The sequence below is a fragment of the Peromyscus eremicus genome, chromosome 10, assembly GCF_949786415.1.
Source record: "Peromyscus eremicus chromosome 10, PerEre_H2_v1, whole genome shotgun sequence".
NCBI lineage: Eukaryota > Metazoa > Chordata > Mammalia > Rodentia > Cricetidae > Peromyscus > Peromyscus eremicus.
The window spans coordinates 84,624,356-84,638,257 of NC_081426.1; the positions used below are offsets into that span (position 1 = coordinate 84,624,356).

The following is a 13,902-nucleotide window of genomic DNA, read 5'->3' on the forward strand; positions in this document are numbered from 1 at the left end:
TTTAGAGGGACAGTGCTACTTGGGCAAATTATCTTAACCTAGAATTTTCTTCCCATCAAATGTTTGAAAGCTTTCCATGGTATTTTGAGAAGGTCTTTAATCAGGTTATGAAGTAAGTTAAGAACATTTTTTTCAAGTAATATCATGGTTGTAGATTTCGAGCACATTTCTGTACATTTATTTACTTACTTATTGCAATACTGGAAATTGAACCCAGGACCTTAAATAAGCTTGGCCAGTGTTCTAAGACTGAGTAATAATACTCTAAGCCCCCGTTCCTGTATTCCTGAATTAGTACACTGTTTCTTAGCATTTAGCTGGAAAGATGGCTCAGCAGTTATGAGCACTGGCTGCTCTTGCAGAGGACCCAGGTTCAGTTCCCAGCGCCCACATGGTGGTTTATAACCTCCTGTAACAGTTTCAGAGGATCCTATGCCCTTTTCTGGTCTCCATGGACACCAGGCATGCTTGTGGTACACAGACATACATGAAAGCAAAACGTTCATACTCATAAAAATAAAGATAAAATCTTTTTAAAAAAGAAACTGTAAATTAGCCTATAACTACTAAACTTTGAATCATTTCTAAGATCTTGATTTATTTATTAAATTCATTTCGTTTTGAATGTCACACATATATTTGGCTGGGAGATTTGAAAGTAATGGTTTTTCTTATTTGCAAAAGCATAGTTTCTATCTACAGATTTGTGTTATTCTAAGATATGTTCCTAATGTTTATTGTAGCATAACATTCACAGATAATTTTTAACTTAAAGGAGCATGTTCTAGAAGTAGTTTTAGGGAGCCTGTTAATGAGAGCCTTACAAACAATTTTTTTTTCTTTCCCGAGACAGGATTTCTCTGTGTAGTTTTGGTGCCTCTCCTGGATCTTACTCTGTAGACCAGGCTGGCCTCGAACTCACAGAGATCCACCTGCCTCTGCCTCCCAGTGCTGGGATTAAAGGCGTGTGCCACCACCGCCCAACTACATCACAATTCTTTAGCATCTCAAAGTTGCCTTTGTTTTCATGTTCTTGGGGATGGAAACCCTGGCTCTAGAACCCCACTGCCTATGTTTGGTTGCTGGCACCTCTCGTAGGAGACACATACTGACTCCTCACTGAGGCTCCAGGTTCCTCATCTGAAATGTTTAGTCAGTTCTAGTGCTTGACTTGTACAATTGCTGTGAACACTGGATGAATTAAATGTGTGAAATATGTGCAAAATTCATGACACATGAGAAATTCTCACTTAATATGTCATTATTTTTAAGAGGAGCATAGAATGTTATTTAAAGATTGAAGAATTTTTAAAATGAAATACTAGTAGTAGGAAGATAAAAATCCTATAATATTGCCTAATTTTATCAGAGTTCAAATTTTCTGAATTCATCAACTGCAACCAAGGCTTTGGATGGGTAAGATTTCATGTGAAAATAAATGTTACTGGTGAAATATTTGTACCCTGGCAATATTTTGTTTTAAAGAGGCAATATTTTGTTTAACTTTATTGTCAATTAAATTTTTAAGTAGAGTATAATATAGTGGTGCAATAATTATTTTGGGTGCCTGCCTGAATTAATCAACTAATCTTTTAAACTCTGACTATGAATCCTTTTGTTCTGAGAGTGGAAAATAGGGTAAGTCTGCTAATCTGTGAGTGAACTTACCCCTGTCCTCTTGCCCTTTGTTGTTAGTTATGGGTAACAAGGGGGTTCTAACTCAGTTCTTTGTGCAAAAAATGATAGATTTAGTTCTTTTGATGCACTAAATTTAGAGAGTTAGTGGTTGCTAATGAGTTTGACAACTAGGCGTTATTAATTTTGCATGTGATCTACTGAAAATGTTTACCTCTCCAGTTTCAACAGACATCAATTCTGCTGTGGGAGATTTGTGTGAGTTGGATACATATCAATGTTCTAGCTTATAACTCCATTTTGTCTAGCATAATCTTATGATAGAATTAAAACCATTAATTGTGTTTAAAAATACGTGCAGCTATTTTAAAAATATAACAAGGTGTTTTGTTTCTTTTTTTTTCATAACTGGTGACTGTATTTATGTAATTTTGATTTTGAAGAAAAGTATGCATAATAGTTCTTTTTCAAATCATGCCGAAATCATTTATATCCAAAAAGGTAAAGTTTTTTTTTTTGTGTGTGTGTGTGTGCAATAAAGAGCTGTTTCTGTTTTCCTCTGGTTTTCAGATCTTGGATGATGAGGTTGTTGTGGACTTTTATGTAGCTGTTCCAGAAATAATGACTGAACTTAATCCATTGAGGAAGAAACTGAAAAAAAAATTTCCAAAGGCTACTAGAAGTAAGGGAGAATTTTTGTTATTTCAATATGTTATCAGCAACTTACTTTATAATTTTGTTTGTAAGAATGCAAAGATGCTATTATGTTTTTAGACCAAATATTATGCCTAGTATATAAGATTGATGTACGTAGACTTTATTTTTTCCTCTTTTGCATTAATATTGTTGTTACAGTATAACGTGAGTGCCTCCTTACGGATAATATTGTTTTTTGTTTTTTTAGAGTATAGCCTAGCTGTACATTAATGGAACATAATACCTACTAAGAACAATGTCATCATACCATTTTGTTGACTTTTATACTTCTTTATCAATATACTCATTTAAGCATTCAGCATGTACATAAATGCACATATATGAATGTTTGGCTCATAGGATTTTCCTCTTAGTAGAATTTTTCTTTATGAATACTTCCTTCTTAAGACATATGATAAGAGAAGTGCTATAAAATGAGAGATATAAATCAATGAATTCCTAAGGTACTATGGCTATTTGGTGGGGGGGGGGAGAGGGGTATTTAAATATCGGTGGGGAACAAAGCGACATGTCATGAATGAGGTGATTTTATTTATTTATTTATTTATTTATTTATTTATTTATTTATTTATACTTCTTGATTGATTCTTTGGGAATTTCACATCATGCACCCCAATTCCGCCCACTTTCCAGTGCCCCCACATCCTCCCCTTACCCCTACAGCACCCCTCCACAACAGACAGTTAAAAAAGGAAAATCAAACCAAAGCAAGCAAGCAAGCCAACAAAAACCTCTTCTCTCTCCTGCCTCCAACAGAAGAGGTGACTTTTCAGTTGTTACCAGTAGAATTGGATGAACTGGTTGAGAAATAATATTTTAAGTAGAAAGAAATATTAATCACAGAACCAAAGTAGGCTAGAAAGTGTAGGCTGGCTCCAAGAAGTGTCCGTTAGGTCCTTCCAGTTGTAGAGATGGTACCTCTGTGTTGACATGGAAGTGAACAATGGGAAATGGTGTTGGAGGGTGGGTTGATGCTATCTGAGGAAGTCTTTGAATTAGGAGTTAGTGAGCATGGGCTTGTTTTCTTATTATCATGATTCATTTAGATGTTATAGGGTGTGATGTGACATGATCTGTTTTCTAGAGTACATAAGAGATACTGGTTTGCGTTAATCTCGAGGGAGGGAACAGTTGGGCTGCAATTGCAAGAGGCTGATGCGGGTAATGTTTAAGTTCTGCACGGTGAGAACAGAGTGAAGGGTACAGTGTTACAGACGGATTTTGTGACTGGACAGGAAGGGAGTGGTTGATGGGGAGAAAGGAAAAGTCAGCTGTGCTGAGGTCTTCACACGAGGCATTTCCCTGACACGTGATATCATTAATGAACTGGGCACATTGATGAGCACTCTCAGAACAGACTTGTTGTAGGTGGTGCTGAATGTCTTGTATAGATAAGAATTGTTTTCTATAAGGTATTGTAAATAGAACAAGATCTTAAAATTTGTTTCGGTAAATTGTTTTTTTCAAATTTCAACTTAAGTAGAGCTAAAAAAAAAAAAACTTAACTAAAATTCTTCATACATATTAGCCACTAAGATATCTAGTCGTGCTCTGACTAAAAATGACTCAAATGGACTCAAGTTCTTTTAGTATACTATGGCTTTGTTACTTTTCTATCCTGCATTAAGTCACACCTTATTAAATGCAGGCAGGGACTTGGCATTTTTCATAGAGCTTTCCATTGCAGCTGTCTTTGTTGTTATGGAATCAGACTCACAGTTTTCCTAAGTCAGGCCTGAAATTGAATATTATTGGAGGGAAAAGCAGACTGTAGTCAAACTTAAAAAAATCTGCAAAATTAGTATTTATTTCTAATCAGCTCTAGTTGCAGACAGTGGCACTAATGGAAGCCGTGAAAGGTGAGGGTCACGGCACCCATGCCCTCTGGGCCACTGCTGGACCACTCAGCTGGCTCTCGGGCACCACCTGCTGACTCCACCACTCTGTTCTCTAGAACCCCCAGATGATTCCATTTCCGTTGTTCTTGTCGTTAGCATTACTGCTGCTGCTGCTGCTGCTGTTTAGTCTAGAAGGTTCTTCCATTATCATTACTGCTTTGTTTTCTTTTTTAATTCCAGAGGTTTTCAATAACTTCTTTATTCCAAACAGCAACTTTCCTGTCAGAGTTTTTATTTTTATCAGTGTGATTTACTTTATTTCTATTTTTATAATGAGCTATACCTTCCACTGACTGTGTGTGTGTGTGTGTGTGTGTCCTTAATGTGTGTCCCCGCCAGCTGTGCGCTTAACAAGGCACCTGGAAGAATGATAGCGTCCCCTTTTCCTAACATTGCCTTTGCACCCCCTGCAGGGTCTGTTCAGTAGAACTAGTAAAACATTTGTGTTCTGTAAGCATGAAAACAAACTATTAGCCTGTCAGAATGTTCAAACAGAACACACCAGATGTACATGAGAACAGACGAGCTTGTATTACGCATTTTTAAAGCTTGTTCAGACTCTTGTTTCAGAAATTTTGATTTCCTTTAGATCCAACAAAACACACTGAGGTAGACTAGAAGTCCTGAAGCTAAAGTAGAACCAGCTGCTGCAGCTGAACTCACTGGTTCCCATTGTGTCAGGTCACTAGCAGGAGTGAGAATGACCATCTCTGCTAGATCCAATGTGCACACTTCACAGCATGTTTTATTGTAATTTCTTACATAACTATAGGCAGTTTCACTTTTTCAAATTCCCATTTGGCTTGTTTTCTAAGTACTTCTTTTTTGTTTGATAAAAAATATTTAAAATTTGCTTGAAAGAAATTTAGCTTCACTTTGCTAATTATTGCTCCTTTACCTCTCCAAGAGCTCTCTGAAATTCTTATATCATCAATGTAGATGTGTTTTCTTTAATGTGTGTGTGTGTGTGTGTGTGTGTGTGTGTGTGTGTGTGTGTGTGTGTTTATGTCTATTCAGGTGTCTGTACACATTCATTCATGTGGAAGCCTGAGGTTGATGTCGGGTGTTTTCCTCAGTCCCTCTCTACCATATGTTTTGAGACATGGTCTCTCACTGAGCCTGGTTAGGCTGGCTGGGCAGTGAGCTCCAGGGATCCTCCTGTCTGCTTCCTTTAAAGAAGTTGTCTTAGGTTTTCTATTGCTGTGAAGAGACACCATGACCATGGCAGTTCTTATAAAGGAAACCATTAATTGGGGTGGCTCACTTACAGTTCAGAGGTTCAATCTTTTATCATCATGGCAGGAAGCAAGGCAGCATATAGGCAGATGTGGTGCTGGAGAAGGAGCTGAGAGTTTTTTCACCTTAACTCACAGGCAACAGGAAGTGCTCTGAGACACTGCATATGGCTTGGACATATATGAGATCTCAAAGCCTGCCTCCACAGTGACACACTTCCTCTAACAAAGCCATACTTCCTAATAGTGCCACTACCTTTGGGGACCATTTTCTTTCAAACCACCACATTCCATTCCCTGGCCCCCAAAGGCTTGTAGCCATATCAAAAATGCATTCAGTTCAACTTCAAAAGTCCTCATAGTCTATCACAGTCTCAACAATTTTTAAAAGTCCAAAGTTCAAAGTCTCTTCTGAGATTCATGCAATCTCTTAACTGTAATCCCCTATAAAATCAAAATCAAAAACAGATCCAACATGTAGTGGCACAGGATATACATTATCATTCCAAAATGTAGGGAAAGGAGCATAGTGAGGAAATACTGGACCACATCAAGACCGAAACAAGCTGGGAAATCTCTAAACTCTGTGTCTGTATGTCTGATGTCAAAATACTCTTCAGATCTTCAGTTCCTTTCAGCTTTGTTGACTGCAATATGCTTCTTTCCCTTGGGCTGGCTCCACTCTCTGTTAGCAGCTTTCCTTGGCAGGTATCCCATGGTTCTGGCATCTCCAGCATCTTAGGATCTCCAAGGCAGTCCAGGCTTCAACTTCATAGCTTTGTGCAATGCCTCTCTAGGCCTCCATTCAAGGACACCTCTGACACATGCCTGGCCTCAGTGGCTTTCCTTAGTTGTGGAGGCAAATTCTAGAACCCCTTTCTTCTATCCTTAACTCTAAAATCAGAAGCAAGTGGCTGAAGCTGCCAAGTTTTGCTGCTTGCTGGGGCAGCAACATGGCTCCCTCATTCAATTACATCTTGACCAGCTTTCTATTTTCCATGGTTTCTTTCACTGCCTAAGCTTGACTGCCTTGGATCTTGCTCTGTAGACCAGGCTGGCCTCAAACTCAGAGATCTATCGGCCTGTCTTTGGAGTGCTGGGATTAAAGGTGTGTATCACCACACCTGGCTCTAAGCTTTTAATTCCTTTTCACAAATTGGAAACTTAGCTGGTTTGGGATCTTGCCCTGAGGTCACCACTCCCTTTATTCTGTCTCTTAATCTGTTTATCTCTGAACACAGGATTTAGCTCCATTCTACTTCCTGGTGCTTTTTCTCCTAAAATTTTACATTTTGTAATATTTACCCTGCTCAGCTTGGTCCTTTTCATTATAAATCTTCATTAGAGTTAACACTTATAACCACACAACAGAGCCTATACTAGGCTGTTTTGAGATTTCCGTCAGTAGAATTAATCTCTTCACTTTAGCCTCAGGCAGACTCTTCAGACAAGGGCAAAAGCAGCCACTTTCTTCCCCAAAATATTACAAGAAAGATCTCTAGGCAACATACAAAAATTCTTCTCATCTGAAACCTCTTGAGGCAGTCCCCACAGTTCAAATCACTCTCAGCACCTCTCTCTTCCATGCCCCTCATATTATGGCCCATTATGCAGTGCATAAAGCATTCCACTACTTTCCTAGCCCAGAGTACCAAAGACCAAGTTCCTCCAAACAAAAACATGGCCTGGCCTTTCACAGCAATCCCCAGTCCCTGCCACCAGTTTTTGTGTGTGTTAGGGTTTTCATTGCTGTGAAGAAACACGGTGACCACAGCTACTCCCATTTAATTGGGGGTGGCTTACAGTTTCAGAGGTTTAGTCCATCATCATGGTGGGAAACAAGGCAGCATGCAGGCAGACGTGGATCTAGAAAAGGAGCTGAGAGTTCTTTCATCTTGACTCACAGGCAACAGGAAGTGGCCTAAGACACTGGGTGTGGCTTTAGTGTATATGAGACTCACAGTGACACACTTCCTCTTACAAGGCCACACCTACTCCAACAATGCCACACCTCCTAATAGTGCCACTTCCTTTGGGGACCATTTTTTTTTCAAACCACCAGAGGTGGTTGTATCAGACGTAAGACTCATAAATGCTAAAATTATGAAAATTTAAAGTACTGTTCAGGTCTTGAAATGGCATTTTGTTCTTCCAAGTATTGCTTCTATTACTGAAATTGAACTCTTAGGTTATATGAGGAAAAATGCAAAAACAATTTTCAACCCCCCATACTAATTTAAAAGCAATTGGTACGTGAAAAAAATCCATTACTGATTAAGTACTATTATAATAATAGATTAATTATGGGTGTCTTATGGATAATCCTGATGTTAACTTTGTTTCCTTTATATCAGCCATAGGGGCTGCTGTGCTGTTTCTCCCATATTTACATGCTGAGTTCTTTCTTTACTTTCTTCGGTCTTGGATTGATTTATTTTTTGTGTCTGTCTGCGGTGTTCTTTATTGCCCCCCTCCCACTTTCTTATTCAGATACCATTTGAGCAGGCCGACCATGACCATCCAATGGAAAGTAATTACTCTCAACTTTCCATTATCTATAGAGATTTTGTTAGTGAGTCTCTGTATTCTTTTTAGGACTTAACACACATAGCACCAGCAGCAGCAGCTTCTTCTTCTTTTCTTTTTCTTCTTTAGTATGTGTTCAATTTCTGCTGTTAGAGCAAAGATAACTTCATCTTACCTGTTGCTATTGTCTTGTGACCTAGAATGGTATCTGGCCAAGAACAGTCACTCTACAAATGTTTGTGCAGCTAATGACCATTTAATGCAGGATTCAGTTGAAAGAAGCTACAGAGTTAATAACTCCACTGAAGCATGGGTTAAGTTTGATTTACACATTTAAATAGAATTGTGGTTATACTAATTGAGCACCTGGTTGTGCCCACGGGATGTGTGGTGGCTTTTAACAAGGAGGGAAAGTCTTTGATGTCATGGAACCAGGCCTTTACTTTCGGCAGTTAGAAAAACCAGCTGAACATCAGCACTTAACCACACCCGGATTTGTCTAGTAAACAGAGAACACTTCCCTGCCGTTCAGGCCTTGCTTTGGTTGAGCTGCCCTTGTTGTACAATCTTAGTTCTGTAGTGCTTGGTTGCCTCCACTTCCTTACCTAGTACTAGTCTTCCTTCCAGCCTCCTCTCACAGTTATCCAAGATCGTACTCACAGTTCCAGTCACAGAGCGTCATTTCCCCCCAGACTCAAATGTCACTTCTGCGTTTGCACAGTTTCCTAAAACTCAACCGTGTTCAATTGTAACTAGCTTCCTTCTTTCCTTCTTAACTTCCTTCCTTGCTTCTTTGTTTTCTGTGGTAAAGGATAAAGAAGATACACTATGATGAAAGACTGAAATGTGCTTATTATGGCAGCAGTGGAGAGGGTTAGAGCGAGAGAAAGGCAAGGAGGAGAGGAGAGGAGAGGAGTGTGAAACACAGAGAAAGAAAGTGGAGGTCAGGTACCCGTCAGTAGACCCAGTCAGAGGCGCCGTAAGCTGCTATCTGTCGCTCTGGGAAGCAGACTCGAGTAGGAGTGAGTGTACACTTCTCAGCCTTGGCGCTATCCCTTGCTGTGGCCTTAAGCGAACTCTGTAACAAGGAAGTGCAGGCAACAGATTACTGAGGACCATTAATTCTTATTGACAAAATGGGTTTTATGCTAACAAATGCCCAATCATTTCTTTTGATAATATAAGCAGTGCTTAGCACAAACTGGATATAAAAAAGTTCATAGTGAGCGCAGACCAACTTCCTAAGAATCCTAAAAGTGGCTGTTCATTTGTACCATTGCTTTAGGAGAACTTACTGTGCTTCATATGTCAACTCTACCATTATGATCCATTTGTTATATAAGTGGGTAATTACTGAGTGCCAACTATGTTCTGAAAATTGAAAGACTAAAAGGCAGTTTACATTTTTTTGTTTGTTTGTTTTCAAGACAGCATTTCTTTGTGTAGCGCTGGCTCTCCTAGATCTCACTTCTGTAAACCAAGTTGGCCTTGAATTCACAGAGACCCACTTGCCTCTGCCTCAACAATGCTGAGATTAAAGGTGTGTGGCACCACCGCCCAACTGACAGTTCACATATTGACAGAAGAGACAGAGGAGAATAAACTTAAGCATTAAAGTGCCATGGGTATTGGGAAATACAGAGTATACTTATGAGAATAAGTAACTGCTTCTTAGAATTAAATTATATAAAGAAGGTAGCAGTGGAGACATTAATCATGAATGTCTAACATGTGGACTATATTCTAGGCAGAAGAAATGGTTTCATTAATGTAAAAAAAAGTCAAGCAAGAGTGAGTGTATTCAGGGAGTTCTAAGCCACTTTCTGTCATTGGGATGTGGAGTGTTATCAGATAGTGGTAGTTTAGGGGTTAGACAGTGATAGGCAGTGGGCCAAGCACTGGGGTCTTTTTGTGCCATTCCACAGAGATTAGATTTTATCCTCTTTGTATTCTGAGAACCTTATTCGGAATCACGAGATACGGTTTTCTTATTAGAATGAGTACTCTGTAGGCATGTAAGTCGTAGGGTGGATGTGAGGATATAGAAACTTAAGTAGAGAATACTGCGGAGGCTGTTGGAGTAGTTCAGGTAACAGAAGCAAGTAACTTTGGCAATAGCAGTGAAGACAGAAACAGGTTCTTGAGGGATGTTGAAGAGGTGGAATCAACAACAACTACTGATTCAATATGAAGTGTAAAGGCATCTGGAATGATTCTCTAATTTGTGTCATATGAAGTATAGTGAATATTGTTTTAAAGACATACATAGGAAGTAAATGAGGTTTTAACATAACAGTTGCCACAAGTAAAGATGGCAGAGGAAAAGAGATTAGCTGATACGTATTATGTATTAACATGAAGTAGTTTATGATTTTTTTTTTTTTTTTGGTTTTCCGAGACAGGGTTTCTCTGTGTAGCTTTGCGCCTTTCCTGGAACTCACTTGGTAGCCCAGGCTGGCCTCGAACTCACAGAGATCTGCCTGGCTCTGCCTCCCGAGTGCTGGGATTAAAGGCGTGCGCCACCACCGCCCGGCTAGTAGTTTGTGATTTTAAAAAAAGTGATCATTGTAATCTCCAGAGCATGTTTAAAAGGCGTATAGCTTCAATCTAAATATGGAGTAAAAGACGTGATTTTTGTTTGTTGAAAACAAAGAACGGCTGTGTAAGAGAAACACAGGAACAAAGATGAGGAGATAGTGGAAAGCACATCCCTTTCTAGTTTCAGCCAAGAAGCCATCCCCAATTAACAGCCTCTCACAGAGGAAGAAGTAGTTTGTCCAAGGGAGTCTCACTGGGTATACAAACACATTTCAGGGCAGGCCCCATGCCCAGCAGTAAAATGAACTCAAAGGTATTTTGTCTTCCCTTTGTACTGCTTTTTTTTTTTTAAACTTACTGGGTTTTTGATTGTCTGATGGTTTCCTATTTTGAGTGTGTGTGTGTGTGTGTGTGTGTGTGTGTGTGTGTGTGTGTGTATGTATGTTTCTTCTGCTCTTTCTTAGTTTCTTTTTTTGTCTGTTAGTTTGTTCATTTTGTTTTTATGCTTGTTCATCTGTTTTTATTTGCCTGTTTGTTTTCTTGGTGGGAGGAGTTTCAAGAGTGGGGAGGTGGGAAGGATCTGGGAAGAGATGAGAGAGAGGAAACCTTGATTAGAATATATTGTGTGAAAATTACCTCATTTTTCAATAAGTTTTTAAAAAGTAGGTATACTTTAACATTTCATACTAAAACTTTTTAAAACTGTGTTTGTGTGTATGTGTGCATGATAGAGGGCAGGCTCACGTGCATGTGCAGAGGTCAGGGTCAGCTCTGTGGAGTTGGTTCTCCCCCACTTGGACTGAGAATTGACCTCCAGACTCCATGGTTGATGGCAGAAGTCTGTTTGCAGGCTGCTGTTGGACTGACGGCGCCATTGTTCTTGCTGATTTTGGGGTTCCTTGCTCTGCATCCTCTCCACATGTTAGCACATCGCATTGTAGCTTCTTCAAAGCCAATAAGAAAGAGAATTTCCTTCAGAAGAGGCATTGTAGTGTTATATGATGCGATTTTGTGCACATCATTCTGTTTCCTCATCCACATCCAGTGGGAGATCACCCAAGACAAGGGGACCATAGCAACACCCTGGTGTCTGTCTGCCACAGCTTAGTTGCTGTTTTTTCACATGGGACTCGTGTTTATTTCAGTCATTAATTTTGATAATTGTTTAGATGCTGTAATCATTTTGGATTTTTCTGATTCTTCTAACCAGATTCCATTGGTCGTGACATCCCCAAAATGCTTGAATTATTTAAAACTGGACATGAAATTATGGTAGATGAAGAAAGGCCGAATTTTCTCAGCACCAAAATAGCAACAGTAAGTTATAGTTGAATCTCTTTTGTTCAGATGCCGCATAAGTAGCATACCTGACATTTGAACTTGCCTTTGAACTGTCATCAAATACAATGTAAAGAACCATATTCTGTAAGTTGAGCTTACCGACTTTAATGGTACTTGAGAGTTTCTTCCTCCAGAGCCTGCTGTAGCACAGATGTATGCATGCTCACATGTGTTTGTTTATACACACAAACACACACACAAAATGTAAAAACTTAAGAGAATTTCTTCCTGTATTATGTGCTGCTCACTGGCATTTACTTGTTTTTTGCCTAATTTGTCTGTTCTAACGTACAAGTTTTTCGTCATTTAATATTTAAGTTTTTTCAGAGTTGTAAGGCTTGGATCTAATATATCCTTATATTTGCTGAGCATATAGATATTTAGCATATAATATATATTTATATATATATACCATATAATGGATTAATTTGCTTTATTTCAATTAATTTTGTGTCTGGTAGTTTACATTGTTTACACACTTATGGAACATGCTGGATGTCAGTTTCTAATACCATTTTAGGGCATTAATATGGGTGTGTTAGAGTTACAGAGCTGTGTTTTTAAATAAATAAGCATTTGGAACATTAGTGTTATTCTTAGGTTATTTGCAACTGTTCTTTGTACTGAAAAGTCTCTAAAGGAATAGTAGTAACTTGTTGATAACAAAATTTGATGCCTTCCAAGTGTCTGGTGCTATTCTGAATGCTTTTGCTGGTTAAATCTTCTTGTTGAGTTTTTTTTTTGTTGTTTGTTTGTTTTTGTGTCCCCCCCCCCCCAAGACAGGGTTTCTCTGTGTAGTTTTGGTGTCTGTCCTGGAACTCACTCTGTAGACCAGGCTGGCCTCGAACTCACAGAGATCCACCTGGGTCTGCCTCCTGAGTGCTGGGATTAAAGGCGTGCGCCACCACTGCCCGGCCTCTTGTTGAGTTTTATTCTAGTAATTTTTCAATTTTTTGAGATTATAATATAGTTTCATAGTTTCCCCTTCCCTTTCCTCCCTGAAGCCCGCACATGTACTACCTTCCAACTCCCTACTCGCTTCCAAATTCTTGGCCTGTGTGTGTGTGTGTGTGTGTGTGTGTGTGTGTGTGTGTGTACATGCATGTGCATGCACTAGTGCATACAAGTGCACAAGTGCATGTATATTCCTAAATATACAAGTACAACCTGCTCAGTCCATCTGATGTTACTCATATGTGTATGTTTTCAGGGCTGACTATTTGGTTACTGAGTAATCAGTTGGTGTGCTCTCCTCTGGGGAAGACTGTTTCTCCCACCCTTAGCATTAATTGCCTGGAGTTCTTTGTATAGTTAAGGCCTCCTGAGCGTTTCCCGTTCCACGCTAGCATGTCTCTTGATGTCCTCCTTTTTCAGGTCATGTTTAGGCTGCCATGGTGGTGAAACTTCACAGGTGTAGCTTCTCTGACATCTCTAGGAGACACGGTCTCACAGCAAACTTCCTGGTCCTCTGGCTCTTACAATCTTTCACCCCATCTTCTGCAATGATTCCTGAGCCTCAGGTTCAGGGATTGTGTTGTCTCTGTATCAGATGGAACTCAAGCACAGAAGAGGTAAAATCATTACCTCCATTTTATAGATGAAAGTACAGAAAGGTCACAAGATTGAAAACCTTTTCAAGGACTCATAGCTAAAATGAGGGAAATGAGTAGGTATTTGAATGTTAGCACTGTCTTCAAGCATGTAGGCTCTGTACTCTGCTCACAGGGTTAACATAATTTGAATAGCTGTTAGCTTTTCTTTCTCTCCTCTTGTTTACTCTAAGGAGGAATGTCACATCCTAGCCAATAGTTGGTAGTCCAAGCCAAGTGAACCACGGCCACTGTAGATTATCTAGACAAAGCACTCTACTGGTTTACAGTGGGAACACTTGCCTTAGAAAGGAAGCAGAGCAGATCTGTGCAGCCATTGGTAAGTCCCGCTTGTCACATTATCTTCAAGGCTCAGCTCTCATTACGTGGCCTGAGCTCTGCTAGACTCTGATGTTGAAATTT

General features: G+C 39.4%; 1 protein-coding gene across 2 annotated transcripts in view; it reads left to right on the top strand.

Annotated features, from left to right (window-relative positions):
* The window catches only part of Mrpl1 (mitochondrial ribosomal protein L1), a 59,812-nt gene that overhangs the window by 24,718 nt on the left and 21,192 nt on the right, over window positions 1–13,902 (top strand). For both annotated transcript variants that reach the window (XM_059274697.1, XM_059274698.1), the window contains exons 6-7: window positions 2,206–2,317; window positions 11,760–11,866. In XM_059274697.1, the coding sequence (XP_059130680.1) occupies window positions 2,206–2,317; window positions 11,760–11,866 (219 nt within the window). The remainder of the gene's footprint in view (window positions 1–2,205; window positions 2,318–11,759; window positions 11,867–13,902) is intronic.